This window comes from Salvelinus alpinus, chromosome 26 (genome assembly GCF_045679555.1).
Source record: "Salvelinus alpinus chromosome 26, SLU_Salpinus.1, whole genome shotgun sequence".
NCBI classification, from domain to species: Eukaryota; Metazoa; Chordata; class Actinopteri; order Salmoniformes; family Salmonidae; genus Salvelinus; species Salvelinus alpinus.
The window spans coordinates 44,000,051-44,014,790 of record NC_092111.1 but is presented as its reverse complement, the minus strand read 5'-3'; the positions used below and the strand labels follow the sequence as shown (position 1 = coordinate 44,014,790).

The following is a 14,740-nucleotide window of genomic DNA, read 5'->3' as shown; positions in this document are numbered from 1 at the left end:
AAATGATGGGTCATGTGTGAAAGAAATGATATAACCAGCCTCCCAGACACATCTAGCTAAGTGGATGGGTCACTATTGTCTAGACATGTACACATGTTCATGAAATACAATAGATGGCCATAACCCAGACACATCTGGCTAACTTGATGGGTCATGGAATCATCTGGCGATGTGGAGTCCTGTGCTCTCTGTGATCCCTAGGAACATCCATCAGGACCACCTGGTCTGATGACTCCTGCCTGTCCCCAGTCTACCTGGTCTGATGACTCCTGCCTGTCCCCAGTCTACCTGGTGTGATGACTCCTGCCTGTCCCCAGTCTACCTGGTGTGATGACTCCTGCCTGTCCCCAGTCTACCTGGTGTGATGACTCCTGCCTGTCCCCAGTCTACCTGGTCTGATGACTCCTGCCTGTCCCCAGTCTACCTGGTCTGATGACTCCTGCCTGTCCCCAGTCTACCTGGTAGGACGACTCCTGCCTGTCCCCAGTCTACCTGGTCTGATGAATCCTGCCTGTCCCTAGTCTACCTGGTCTGATGACTCCTGCCTGTCCCCAGTCTACCTGGTCTGATGACTCCTGCCTGTCCACATTCTACCTGGTCTGACGACTCCTGCATGTCCCAAGTCTACCTGGTCTGACTCCTGCCTGTCCCCAGTCTACCTGGTCTGATGACTCCTGCCTGTCCCCAGTCTACCTGGTCTGACTCCTGCCTGTCCCCATTCTACCTGGTCTAACCACTCCTGCCTGTCCCCATTCTACCTGGTCTGACGACTCCTGCCTGTCCCCATTCTACCTGGTCTGACGACTCCTGCCTGTCCCCATTCTACCTGGTCTGACGACTCCTGCATGTCCCAAGTCTACCTGGTCTGACTCCTGCCTGTCCCCAGTCTACCTGGTCTGACGACTCCTGCCTGTACCCAGTCTACCTGGTCTGACTCATGCCTGTCCCCAGTCTACCTGGTCTGACGACTCCTGCCTGTACCCAGTGTACCTGGTCTGACTCATGCCTGTCCCCAGTCTACCTGGTCTGATGACTCCTTCCTGTCCCCTATCTACCTGGTCTAACCACTCCTGCCTGTCCCCAGTCTACCTGGTCGTTCTGCTGTTCTACTAAATTGCTGCTGCCACTGCCGACGCTACCAGTACCACGTAACACCCCGTCACTGATGACCTTGCAACCAGAGGGGGCAGAATCTCCCACAAAACCCGCACCCAGCCAACACATCCAGACTCCGCCTCCATCCACAGGGGTTGGTTGATGAATTCCTCCTCGGTCTCAGTCTCCACCCAGACTAGGAACCTCATTCATCACTTATCCTGATTGATTAAACTGACAATAATCACAGCCACTCACGTGCACACACACACCACCAACAGTTTGGCAGCCACTTAATTAATATGACTGATATCCCTTTAAATCCGTCCCTAAAACTGCCGAGAGAGGAGACGTGCTGCTCGGAGAGAATCATCGGCTTCAATTTACGGCTCTTGATGTTCATTCACAACATTGTTTCTTTATTTATTTAAAGTCTCTAATGAATGAATTCACATCCGTGTGTTTCCCACATTCTATGTCACGGCATCTGGGCCGTAAATTAGACGGTTCTGAATTAGATTGAGTCCAAATGGAACCCTATTCCCTATATAGTGCACAACCCCATAGGGCTCTGGTCAAAAGTAGTGCACTATGTAGGGAAAAGGGTGCCACATTTGGTCACGAAGATTTAGTATTTTACTGTCGGATAAACGATCGCTAGGAACGGAGTGCATTGTGGGTAGGATGAGGTGTGAAGCGTCTCATGATGTTTTGACAGATTGAGTTTGTTACCAATGTAACATCCCTTTACAGGGAGTGTTTTTCCTGTATTTGTTCGGTGACTTCACATAATTTCTGTTAAAAATGGACAAAGTATATTTGTACCTTCAATGAATTTACAACGCTGTAACAAGTTGCCTCCGTGAAGACCATTAATGTCATGGAATGTTGAATTGTCTACTATAAGATGCAAACATCTGTATTCCCAAATCAGCAGCCATAGTGGGTCTGTCTTGAGGGGATCAATTATTTGCAACAACAAAAAAATATATATATTCAGTATATGCAAATCATGCCTGGATTAATTTGACATTGTCTTAAAACTATACCTAAGATAAAGGTATGTTACCCTCCCCTCATCTCAATACCCGACTCTACATTTATATCAGAACAGAGTATGTCTGGGACGAGAACATTTAATGAGGATGGGAAAACGTCAGAGTTTTTTTTTTTTGAAATTGAGTCTTTGTCTAGTTTTGTATCCCAGGTCTCTGTTGAAAGAGGAGACGATGAGGAGACTGAAGGAAGGGTGCCGTTGAGGAGACGAAAGACTGTTTGTGAGACAGACAGAGGAGCAGGCATAGAGGGTGATTCATAGTGCCATCTCATTACCTAGACATGCATACACACAGAGACTGATGCACACACACACACACACACACACATACAGACTGATGCACAGTTATATGTACACACACAATAATGCGGACAGAAACAGACAAGTACTCTAAGACAAAAGTTAGACAAAAGTATTTCACTGATAGACATGGTGGTGTGTTTTAACCCCCCGCCTCGCATCCACTCACTGGTGAAGGTGATGTTGAACCCCCGGTCTGTGTAGGTGTGGTCAGTCAGGAACTCTAGGCGTGCCACGTGGGCACTGGTGGTGATGGGAGCTGGCAGCACGTCACCAGAGAACGTACCCAGGATGGGAGACTCAGCCTGTGGTGGACAGAGGTAGAAAGAGAAAGAGAGAGACAGAGAGAGAGACAGAGACAGAGAGAAACAGAGAGAGAGAGAGAGAGAGAGAGAGAGAGAGAGAGAGAGAGAGAGAGAGAGAGAGAGAGACAGAGACAGAGCCAGAGAGGGAGCCAGAGAGAGAGAGAGAGAGAGAGAGAGCGAGACAGAGAGAGAGAGAGAGAGAGAGAGACATAGAGAGGAGAGGTCACGGTCAGATGAGCTCCTGCATTTTTCAGCATTTTCTTTAAAAAAGATACATTTAGAGTTAGATAAACTTGGATTTTTTGTCAGGAACACATACAGGATGCTACCCTCTACAACATAACCCTCACTTCAAATCAAAACTCAAAACCTACAACCTTATTTTGGACGGAATTACGGAATCACCTGAAAATTTCACAAATACCAAGGATTATACAGCAAATCCTCTGGAAAACCACAGAAACCTGAAAACACCACCCAACCTGGAACTGAGTGAGTAATGTTTAGTCTGAAACTATATTCTATTTCCAAAAGCCAAGAAGAAAAATACATGACATTACTTTATAAGGACTGAATGGTAACATAATTCTGCCAAGCTTGATACAAATTCAACTAGCACTTAAGTGTCAAGTGAGAGGTGTCAAAGCCCATTAGCCCAACAATGGCAGGAGAGTCGAATAGTCTACCCCAACCAAATGGAGAGGCCTTAGAAGCTGCCTCCCGCTGTTCAGAGGTAATTAAAATACAGTACCCTGGGATTGCAAAGAATGATAAGGCAAGAACAGATCACAAAATGAAGCTCCTTATGGAAAATCAAGAGACACTTTTTGCTGACTATTACAAAAATGGGAACATCAGCAACCTTATCTTCCACACAAACCATCCAGTGGCATGGCACAGTGCTATATTAGCACACTACCCCTCTGTTAAGAGAGGGGGGATTAACGAGGGGTGGAAACTCAGGATACTTGACAACGAGGACTCTGAGTCAGCTAATATAAATCTATATAAGTCTGGAACAGTATTGGTACAGGGCAATCACAAACAGTTTCAGCTGGACTTTCATCTAATCAAAGAATTAGCCCAGCAGGAGAAGCTCTCCCTTGATAAAGATACCCCCACCCAAAGCGGGTCAGACCAGACGTCTTCATCATATAATCACACAGACGAGCAACCCTCAGCAGACAGTCTACCTCCCAGTACAGAGTACTTCTCCCTCATTGAAATGAAGGATAAATTCACCCAGCTGGAGGTAAGGCAGGTGGAGCTGGAACAGCAGGTGATCACACTCCAGTCAGCACAGACCCAGACAACAGTCCAGCACAACAACACCCCCTTAACCAGACCTGGAGAGCTGGAGGTGGAGAAAGACATATCTGCACTATGGACAGTGGTGAGACAACATCAACAGGAGAAAGAGCAGGCGCAGGAGAAGAACAGAGCACTAGAGGAGAGGATCAGACTACAGGAGGAGAGGGAGAGGGGGATGGAGGAGAGGATCAGACTGCTGGAGGAGAGGTTGAGGGGGATGGCATGTGACAGAGAACAACCCACTAGGGAGGTGGTCATCCCCACAGAGACGCCAGCAGAACAGCCCACCTCAGCACCGGACAAAAGTCTCGACACCACAGCAGAACAGTCCACACCAGACCCTGACCATAGAAACGACATCACAACAGAACAGACAAAAGAAAAACCCCAAGCCCAGCAGCTCTCACCCCCCCTGAGCACCCCCCCTGTCAGCCACCCTGATAGCCCTCCTGACAACCCCCCCAGACCCACTGAGGACAAACACAAGACACAGATTGTCCTTCTTATGGACTCAAATGGGAAATATATAGAAGAAAAAAAACTTTTTCCCAAACACAGTGTGTCTAAACTCTGGTGTCCAAACACCCAGCGCGCCCTAGACCTTCTGTCTGAGGACAAACTAGGCTCACCTAGCCACATAATAATACACACAGGCACAAACGACCTGAGAGCACAGCAGGAAAGGGTGGCCACAGCACTGAAGGGAGTGATTGAAAAAGCTTCTTCTACTTTCCCCAACGCACAAGTGGTTATCTCCACCCTGCTACCACGAAAAGACTTCCACCCTGCTACAATACAGCGGGTAAACGCAAGCATTTCCCGTGACTGTGCCTCAAAACCAAATGTTTTCCTGGCCCACCACTCCACCCTGGACTTGAACAGCCTCTATGACCAGGTCCACCTCTACAAGGCAGCAGTGCCCACCTTTGCCCGGACTCTAAAGGACATCGCTCTCAAACGCAGCCCCAACACTTCACACAGGAGCAACAGATCAATAGACACCCCACCCAGACCAGCGAGACACCCTCCAAGACCTTCAGGACCCCCCCCTGGACCTCCACATAGAGGACCCACGCCAAGAGGACCTACATCCAGACCACAGCACCCCCAGACACACCCCCACCCCAACCAATCAACACCCCCCCACATCAACCATGCCCACACCCAATTTAGGCCCCCTCAGATCAGACCCATGCCACTCCTGCCCACCCCATGCACCCCACCCCCGCAAAGAGGGCATCAACATGGAAGTCACACATACGCCCAGGTAGTGAGCGGGCAAACAGGCCCAACCCCCACTCTTACACTCGCCCAAGCCAACGGCATGTACCAGATGCTCAGCAGGCTCTGCTCACACTTACTGGCCTGAGGCCAAACCACACGGCCAACAACATTGGACACTTCATGGAACAAAAAGCCTTCACTATATCATCCTGGAATATCCAAGGCCTGAGGTCATCTGCCTTTGGCCTAAAGAGCAGGAACCCGGACTTCACCAAAGAAATCGGTCATCCTGCAAGAAACCTGGTACAGAGGAGACGGACCCACTGGTTGCCCTCTAGGTTACAGAGAACTGGTAGTCCCATCCACCAAACTACCAGGTGTGAAACAGGGAAGGGACTCAGGGGGAATGCTAATTTGGTATAGAGCAGACCTAACTCACTCCATTAAATTAATCAAAACAGGAACATTTTACATTTGGCTAGAAATTCAAAAGGAAATGATCTTAACAGAGAAAAATGTCCTCCTGTGTGCTACCTATATCCCCCCACTAGAATCCCCATACTTTAATGAAGACAGCTTCTCCATCCTGAATGAGGAAATCAATCATTTCCAGGCCCAGGGACATGTATTAGTCTGTGGCGACCTAAATGCCAGAACTGGACAAGAACCTGACACCCTCAGCACACAGGGGGACAAACACCTACCTGGAGGTGACAGCATTCCCTCCCCCATATGCCCCCCTAGGCACAACTATGACAACATAACCAACAAAAACGGGTCACAACTCCTGCAGCTCTGTCGCACGCTGGGTATGTACATAGTCAATGGTAGGCTTCGAGGGGACTCCTATGGTAGGTTCACCTATAGCTCATCTCTTGGCAGTAGCACTGTAGACTACTTTATCACTGACCTCAACCCAGAGTCTCTCAGAGCGTTCACAGTCAGCCCACTGACACCCCTATCAGACCACAGCAAAATCACAGTCTACTTGAACAGAGCAATACTCAATCATGAGGCATCAAAGCCAAAGGAACTGAGTAACATTAAGAAATGCTATAGATGGAAGGAATGCAGTTTGGAAACCTACCAAAAAACAATTAGACAACAGCAAATTCAATCCCTTTTAGACAACTTCCTGGGTAAAACGTTCCACTGCAATAGTGAAGGTGTAAACTTGGCAGTAGAAAATCTTAACAGTATATTTGACCTCTCCGCTTCCCTATCAAACCTAAAAATGTCAAATAGAAAACCGAAGAAAATGAACAACAATGACAAATGGTTTGATGACGAATGCAAAAATCGAAGAAATAAATTGAGAAACCTGTCCAACCAAAAACATAGAGACCCGGAAAACCTGAGTCTACGCCTTCACTATGGTGAATCACTAAAACAATACAGAAATACACTACGGAAAAAGAAGGAACAGCACGTCAGAAATCAGCTCAATGTAATTGAACAATCCATAGACTCTAACCACTTCTGGGAAAATTGGAAAACACTAAACAAACAACAACACGAAGAACTATCTATCCAAAATGGAGATGTATGGGTAAACCACTTCTCCAATCTTTTTGGCTCTATAACAAAGAATAAAGAGCAAAAACATATACATGATCAAATACAAATCCTTGAATCAACTATTAAAGACTACCAGAACCCACTGGATTCTCCAATTACCTTGAACGAGTTACAGGACAAAATAAAAACCCTCCAACCCAAAAAGGCCTGTGGTGTTGATGGTATCCTTAATGAAATGATCAAATATACAGACAACAAATTCCAATTGGCTATACTAGAACTCTTTAACATCGTCCTTAGCTCTGGCATCTTCCCCAATATTTGGAACCAAGGACTGATCACCCCAATCCACAAAAGTGGAGACAAATTTGACCCCAATAACTACCGTGGAATATGCGTCAACAGTAACCTTGGGAAAATACTCTGCATTATCATTAACAGCAGACTCGTACATTTCCTCAATGAAAACAATGTACTGAGCAAATGTCAAATTGGCTTTTTACCAAATTACCATACAACAGACCATGTATTCACCCTACACACCCTAATTGACAACCAAACAAACCAAAACAAAGGCAAAGTCTTCTCATGCCTTGTTGATTTCAAAAAAGCCTTCGACTCAATTTGGCATGAGGGTCTGCTATACAAATTGATGGAAAGTGGTGTTGGGGGAAAAACATACGACATCATAAAATCCATGTACACAAACAACAAGTGTGCGGTTAAAATTGGCAAAAAACACACACATTTCTTCACACAGGGTCGTGGGGTGAGACAGGGATGCAGCTTAAGCCCCACCCTCTTCAACATATATATCAACGAATTGGCGAGTGCATTAGAACAGTCTGCAGCACCTGGCCTCACCCTACTAGAATCCGAAGTCAAATGTCTACTGTTTGCTGATGATCTGGTGCTTCTGTCACCAACCAAGGAGGGCCTACAGCAGCACCTAGATCTTCTGCACAGATTCTGTCAGACCTGGGCCCTGACAGTAAATCTCAGTAAGACCAAAATAATGGTGTTCCAAAAATGGTCCAGTCGCCAGGACCACAAATTCCATCTAGACACCGTTGCCCTAGAGCACACAAAAAACTATACATACCTCGGCCTAAACCTCAGCACCACAGGTAACTTCCACAAAGCTGTGAACGATCTGAGAGACAAGGCAAGAAGGGCATTCTATGCCATCAAAAGGAACATAAATTTCAACATACCAATTAGGATCTGGCTAAAAATACTTGAATCAGTCATAGAGCCCATTGCCCTTTATGGTTGTGAGGTCTGGGGTCCGCTCACCAACCAAGATTTCACAAAATGGGACAAACACCAAATTGAGACTCTGCATGCAGAATTCTGCAAAAATATCCTCCGTGTACAACGTAGAACACCAAATAATGCATGCAGAGCAGAATTAGGCCGATACCCACTAATTATCAAAATCCAGAAAAGAGCCGTTAAATTCTACAACCACCTAAAAGGAAGCGATTCCCAAACCTTCCATAACAAAGCCATCACCTACAGAGAGATGAACCTGGAGAAGAGTCCCCTAAGCAAGCTGGTCCTGAGGCTCTGTTCACAAACACAAACACACCCCACAGAGCCCCAGGACAGCAGCACAATTAGACCCAACCAAATCATGAGAAAACAAAAAGATAATTACTTGACACATTGGAAAGAATTAACAAAAAAACAGAGCAAACTAGAATGCTATTTGGCCCTAAACAGAGAGTACACAGTGGCAGAATACCTGACCACTGTGACTGACCCAAACTTAAGGAAAGCTTTGACTATGTACAGACTCAGTGAGCATAGCCTTGCTATTGAGAAAGGCCGCCGTAGGCAGACATGGCTCTCAAGAGAAGACAGGCTACGTGCACACTGCCCACAAAATGAGGTGGAAACTGAGCTGCACTTCCTAACCTCCTGCCCAATGTATGACCATATTAGAGAGACATATTTCCCTCAGATTACACAGATCCACAAAGAATTTGAAAACAAATCCAATTTTGATAAACTCCCATATCTACTGGGAGAAATTCCACAGTGTGCCATCACAGCAGCAAGATTTGTGACCTGTTGCCACAAGAAAAGGGCAACCAGTGAAGAACAAACACCATTGTAAATACAACCCATATTTATGCTTATTTATTTTAACTTGTGTGCTTTAACCATTTGTACATTGTTACAACACTGTGTATATATAATATAACATTTGTAATGTCTTTATTGTTTTGAAACTTCTGTATGTGTAATGTTTACTGTTAATTTGTATTGTTTATTTCACTTTTGTATAATATCTACCTCACTTGCTTTGGCAATGTTAACACATGTTTCCCATGCCAATAAAGCCCCTTGAATTGAATTGAATTGAATTGAGAGCGAGAGAGACAGAGACAGAGACAGAGACAGAGACAGAGACAGAGACAGAGAGAGAGAGAGAGAGAGAGAGAGAGAGAGAGAGAGAGATACAGAGAGAGAGATACAGAGAGAGAGAGAGAGAGAGAGAGAGAGAGAGAGAGAGAGAGAGAGAGAGAGAGAGATACAGAGAGAGAGAGAGAGAGAGAGAGAGAGAGAGAGAGAGAGAGAGAGAGAGACAGAGACAGAGACAGAGACAGAGACAGAGACAGAGACAGAGAGAGAGAGAGAGAGAGAGAGAGAGAGAGAGAGAGAGAGAGAGAGAGAGAGAGAGATAGAGAGAGAGAGAGAGAGAGAGAGAGAGAGAGAGAGATAGACAGAGATGGAGAAGATGGAGAAGATGGATATATAGATGAATCTCCTCCTGTTAAAGCCCATTCAGGGACTCATTCTGGAACAAGCTAAAACATAAGAGTGAAATAATGAATCAGAATAATTTCAATCAATCATTGATTAATGTATTGATTGATTGACCGAATGATTGAAACAAACATAATCATACCTTGCCACCGTCTTTGACGCTGAGGAAGTCAAACTGTTTCTCCATGCTGAGGTCATTGAAGGCCATGTTGATCCGACTCTCTGGCTTGGTGATGATGAGCCACACACAGTGCATATTGTTCCCATATTCCTGGGGGTAGTTAGGGGACAGCAGCACCCCAGACGGGGTGGTGAAGTTGAAGAAGCACGAGACTGGAGGAAGGGAGAGCGTGGATCGGGGGGGGATCGGGGGGGAGCGGAGAGGAGGGATCGGGGAGGAAGGGAGAAGGGGGATCGGGGAGGGAGCGGAGAGGGGGGATCGGGGAGGAAGGGAGAAGGGGGATCGGGGAGGGAGCGGAGAGGAGGGATCGGGGAGAGAGCGGAGAGGGGGGATCGGGGAGGGAGCGGAGAGGGGGGATCGGGGAGGGAGCGGAGAGGGGGGATCGGGGAGGGAGCGGAGAGGGGGGATCGGGGAGGGAGCGGAGAGGGGGGATCGGGGAGGGAGCGGAGAGGGGGGAGCGGAGAGGGGGGATCGGGGAGGGAGCGGAGAGGGGGGATCGAGGAGGGAGCGGAGAGGGGGGATGGGGAGGGAGCGGAGAGGGGGGAGCGGGGAGGGAGCGGAGAGGGGGATCGGGGAGGGAGCGGAGAGGGGGGATCGGGGAGGGAGCGGAGAGGGGGGATCGGGGAGGGAGCGGAGAGGGGGGATCGGGGAGGGAGCGGAGAGGGGGGAGCGGGGAGGGAGCGGAGAGGGGGGATCGGGGAGGGAGCGGAGAGGGGGGATCGGGGAGGGAGCGGAGAGGGGGGATCGGGGAGGGAGCGGAGAGGGTGGATCGGGGAGGGAGCGGAGAGGGGGGAACGGGGAGGGAGCGGAGAGGGGGGATAGAGGAGGGAGCGGAGAGGGGGGATCGGGGAGGGAGCGGAGAGGGGGGAGCGGGGAGGGAGCGGAGAGGGATAGAAAGAGAGTTAGAGGTAAGAAAGTTACATACAGTGCCTTCAGAATGTATTCACACCACTTGTTTTTTCCACATAATGAAGTGTTACAGCCTGAATTTTAAATGGATTAAATTTAGATTTTGTGTCACTGGCCAACACACAACACCTATAATATCAAAGTGTTTTATTAATATTATACAACAACAAAAACATTTATGAAAAGCTGAAATGTCTTGACTCAATAAGTACTCAACCCTTTTGTTATGGCAAACCTAACTAAGTTCAGGAGTGAAAATGTGCAAGTCACATAATAAGTTGCATTGACTCTTGTGCAATATTTGTGTTTAACATGATTCTTGACTATGTCATCTCAGTACATTTAATTATCTGTAAGGACCCTCAGTCGAGCAGTGAATTTCAAAAACAGAATAAACCACAAAGACCAGGGAGGTTTTCCAATGCCTCGGAAGGAAGTGCACCTATTGGTAGATGGGTAAAAAAAAAGCAGACATTGAATATCCCTTTGAGCTTTGGTGAAGTTATTAATTACAGTGCCTTGCAAAAGTATTCATCCCCCCTTGGCATTTTTCCTATTTTGTTGCATTACAGCCTGTAATTTAAATTGATTTTTATTTGGATTTCATGTAATGGACATTGGTGAAGTAAAATGAAAAAAATAACTTGTTAAAAAAAAGAAAAAGTATTCACCCACTTTGCTATGAATCCCCTAAATAGATCTGGTGCAACCAACTACCTTCAGAAGTCACATAATTAGTTAAATAAAGTAAACCTGTTTGCAATATAAGTGTCACATGATCTGTCACATGATCTCAGTAGATATACACCTGTTCTGAAAGACCCCAGAGTCTGCAACACCACCAAGCAAGCGGCACCATGAAGACCAAGGAGCTCTCCAAACAGGTCAGGGACAAAGTTGTGGAGAAGTACAGATCAGGGTTGAGTTATAAAAATTATCAGAAACTGTGAACATCCCACGGAGCACCAATTAAATCCATTATTAAAAACATGGAAAGAATATGGCACCACAACAAACCTGCCAAGAGAGGGCCGCCCACCAAAACTCACAGACCAGGCAAGGAGGGTATTAATCTGAGAGGCAACGAAAATACCAAAGATAACCCTGAAGGAGCTGCAAAGCTCTACAGCAGAGATTGGAATATCTGTCCATAGGACCACTTTAAGCCGTACACTCCACAGAGCTGGGATTTAAGGAAGAGTGACCAGAAAAAAAAGACTCTTCTTAACTTCTTATGGCTGGGGGGCAGTATTGAGTAGCTTGGATGAATAAGGTGCCCAGAGTAAACTGCCTGCTACTCAGGCCCAGATGCTAGGATATGCATATGAGTAGATTTGGATAGAAAACACTCTGAAGTTTCTAAAACTGTTTGAATGATGTCTGTGAGTATAACATAACCCATATGGCAGGCAAAAACCTGAGAAAAAATCCAACCAGGAGGTGGGAAATCTGAGGTTTGCAGTTTTTCAACTCTTTGCTTATCCAAGATAGTGGAAATGGGGTCATATTGCATTTCCCAAGGCTTCCACTAGATGTCAACAGTCTATAGAACCATGTTTGATGCTTCTACTGTGAAGTGGGGGCGAATGAGAGGGGAATTAGTCAGAGGTCTGCCAGAGAGCCACGAGCTGACCAGGCCCGTTCATGTGAGAGAGTTAGCTTGCGTCCCATTGCATTTCTGAAGACAAATTAATTCTCCGGTTGAAACATTGTTGAAGAGTTATGTTAAAAACATCCTAAAGATTGGTTCTATACATCGTTTGACATGTTTCTACAGACAGAAACGGAACTTTTTTACTTTTCGTCTGCACCAAGTGATCGCACGTCATGAATTTTGATTACTGGGCGCAAACAAAAAGGAGGTATTTGGACATAAATGATGGACTTCATCGAACAAAACAAACATTTATTGTGGAACTGGGATTCCTGGGAGTGCATTCTGATGAAGATCATCAAAAGTAAGTGAATATTTATAATGCTATTTCTGACCAATGTTGACGGCGCAACATGGCGGATATCTCTTTGGGTTGTGTTGGTCTCTGAGCGCTGTACTCAGATTAATGCATGGTGTGCTTTTTTTGTAAAGTTTTTTTGAAATCTGACACAGCGGTTGCATTAAGGATCTAAAATTCCCTGTATAACAGTTGTATCTTTTATCAATGTTTATTATGAGTATTTCTGTAAATTGATATGGCACTTTGCAAAATCACCGGATGTTTTGGAACTACTGAACATAACGCGCCAATGTAAACTCAGATTTTTGGAAATAAAAATGAACTTTACCGAACAAAACATACATGTATTGTGTAACATGAAGTCCTATGAGTGTCATCTGATGAAGATCATCAAAGGTTAGTGATTAATTTTATCTCTATTTCTGCTTTTTGTTACTCCTCTCTTTGGCTGGAAAAATGGCTGTTTTCCTGTGACTTGGCTCTGACCTAACATAATCGTTTGGTGTGCTTTCGTCGTAAAGCCTTTTTTAAATCGGACACTAGCTGGATTTACAACAAGTGTATCTTTAAAATACTTGTATGTTTGAGGAATATTAAATATGGGATTTCTGTTGTTTTGAATTTGGCGCCCTGCAGTTTCACTGGCTGTTGACGAGGTGAGACGCTACCGTCCCACATACCCTGGAGAGGTTAACTAACCTCCAGACGAGCTTCAATGCCATACAACTCTCCTTCCGTGGCCTCCAACTGCTCTTTAAACGCAAGTAAAACTAAATGCATGCTATTCAACCCGCACCTGCTCGCCTGTCCAGCATCACTACTCTGGACGGTTCTGACTTAGAATACGTGGAAATTACAAATACCTAGAATATGTGGACATCTATAAGTACCTAGGTCTCTGGTTAGACTGTAAACTCTCCTTCCAGACTCACATTAAACATCTCCAATCCAAAATTAAATCTAGAATTTGCTTCCTATATTGCAACAAAGCATCCTTCACTCATGCTGCCAAACATACCCTCGTAAAACTGACCATCCTACCGATCCCCGATTTCGACGATGTCATCTATAAAATAGCCTCCAACACTCTACTCAACAAACTGGATGCAGTCTATCACAGTGCCATCCATTTTGTCATCAAAGCCCCATACACTACTCACCATTTCGACCTGTACGCTCTCGTTGGTTGGCCCTCGCTTCATACTCGTCGCCAACCCCACTGGCTACAGGTCATCTACAAGTCTATGCTGGGTAAAGTCCCCCCTTATCTCAGCTCGCTGGTCACCATAGCAGCACCCACTTGTAGCACACGCTCCAGCAGGTATATCTCACTGGTCATCCCCAAAGCCAATTCCTCCTTTGGTCGTCTTTCCTTCCAGTTCTCTGCTGCCAATAACTGGAACGAACTGCAAAAATCTCTGAAGCTGGAGACTCATATCTCCCTCACTAACTTTAAGCACCAGCTGTCAGAGCAGCTCACAGATCACTGCACCTGTACATAGATGGGCTGTTTACAGATGGGCTATCTACCTACCTCATCCCCATACAGTATTTATTTATTTATCTTGCTCCTTTGTACCCCAGTATCTCTACTTGCACATTCATCTTCTGCACATCTACCGTTCCAGTGTTTAATTGCTATATTGTAATTACTTCTCCACTATGACCTATTTATTGCCTTAACTCCCTTATCTTACCTCATTTGCACTCACTGTATATAGACTTTTTTTTTCTTTTTTCTACTGTGTTATTGACTGTACGCTTGTTTATTCCATGTGTAACTCTGTGTTGTTGTATGTGTCACACTGCTTTGCTTTATCTTGGCCAGGTCGTAGAGAACTTGCTCTCAACTGGCTACCTTAAATAAAGGTGAAATAATTTATATAAAAAAAAAAAAGAGAAAGTGTTGCCCGGGCTTGTTTCACTGGAGGGTCTGTCTGTCTGTCTGTCTGTCTGTCTGTCTGTCTGTCTGTCTGTCTGTCTGTCTGTCTGTCTGTCTGTCTGTCTGTCTGTTCAATACAATAATCTCCCTCTTTCTTTTCTTTCTTCCTCCCTTCATTGAATAGGAGGCAAACTATCAATCTTTATTTTGTTGTTCCTGAACAAACCA

General features: G+C 45.7%; 1 protein-coding gene across 1 annotated transcript in view; it reads right to left on the bottom strand.

Annotated features, from left to right (window-relative positions):
* LOC139555342 (CUB and sushi domain-containing protein 2-like) overlaps positions 1-14,740 on the bottom strand; it is a 993,500-nt gene that overhangs the window by 459,665 nt on the left and 519,095 nt on the right. The window contains exons 15-16 of the mRNA XM_071369058.1: positions 9,728-9,918; positions 2,622-2,757 (exon numbers count right to left, since the gene is read on the bottom strand). Of these exons, the coding sequence (XP_071225159.1) occupies positions 2,622-2,757; positions 9,728-9,918 (327 nt within the window). The remainder of the gene's footprint in view (positions 1-2,621; positions 2,758-9,727; positions 9,919-14,740) is intronic.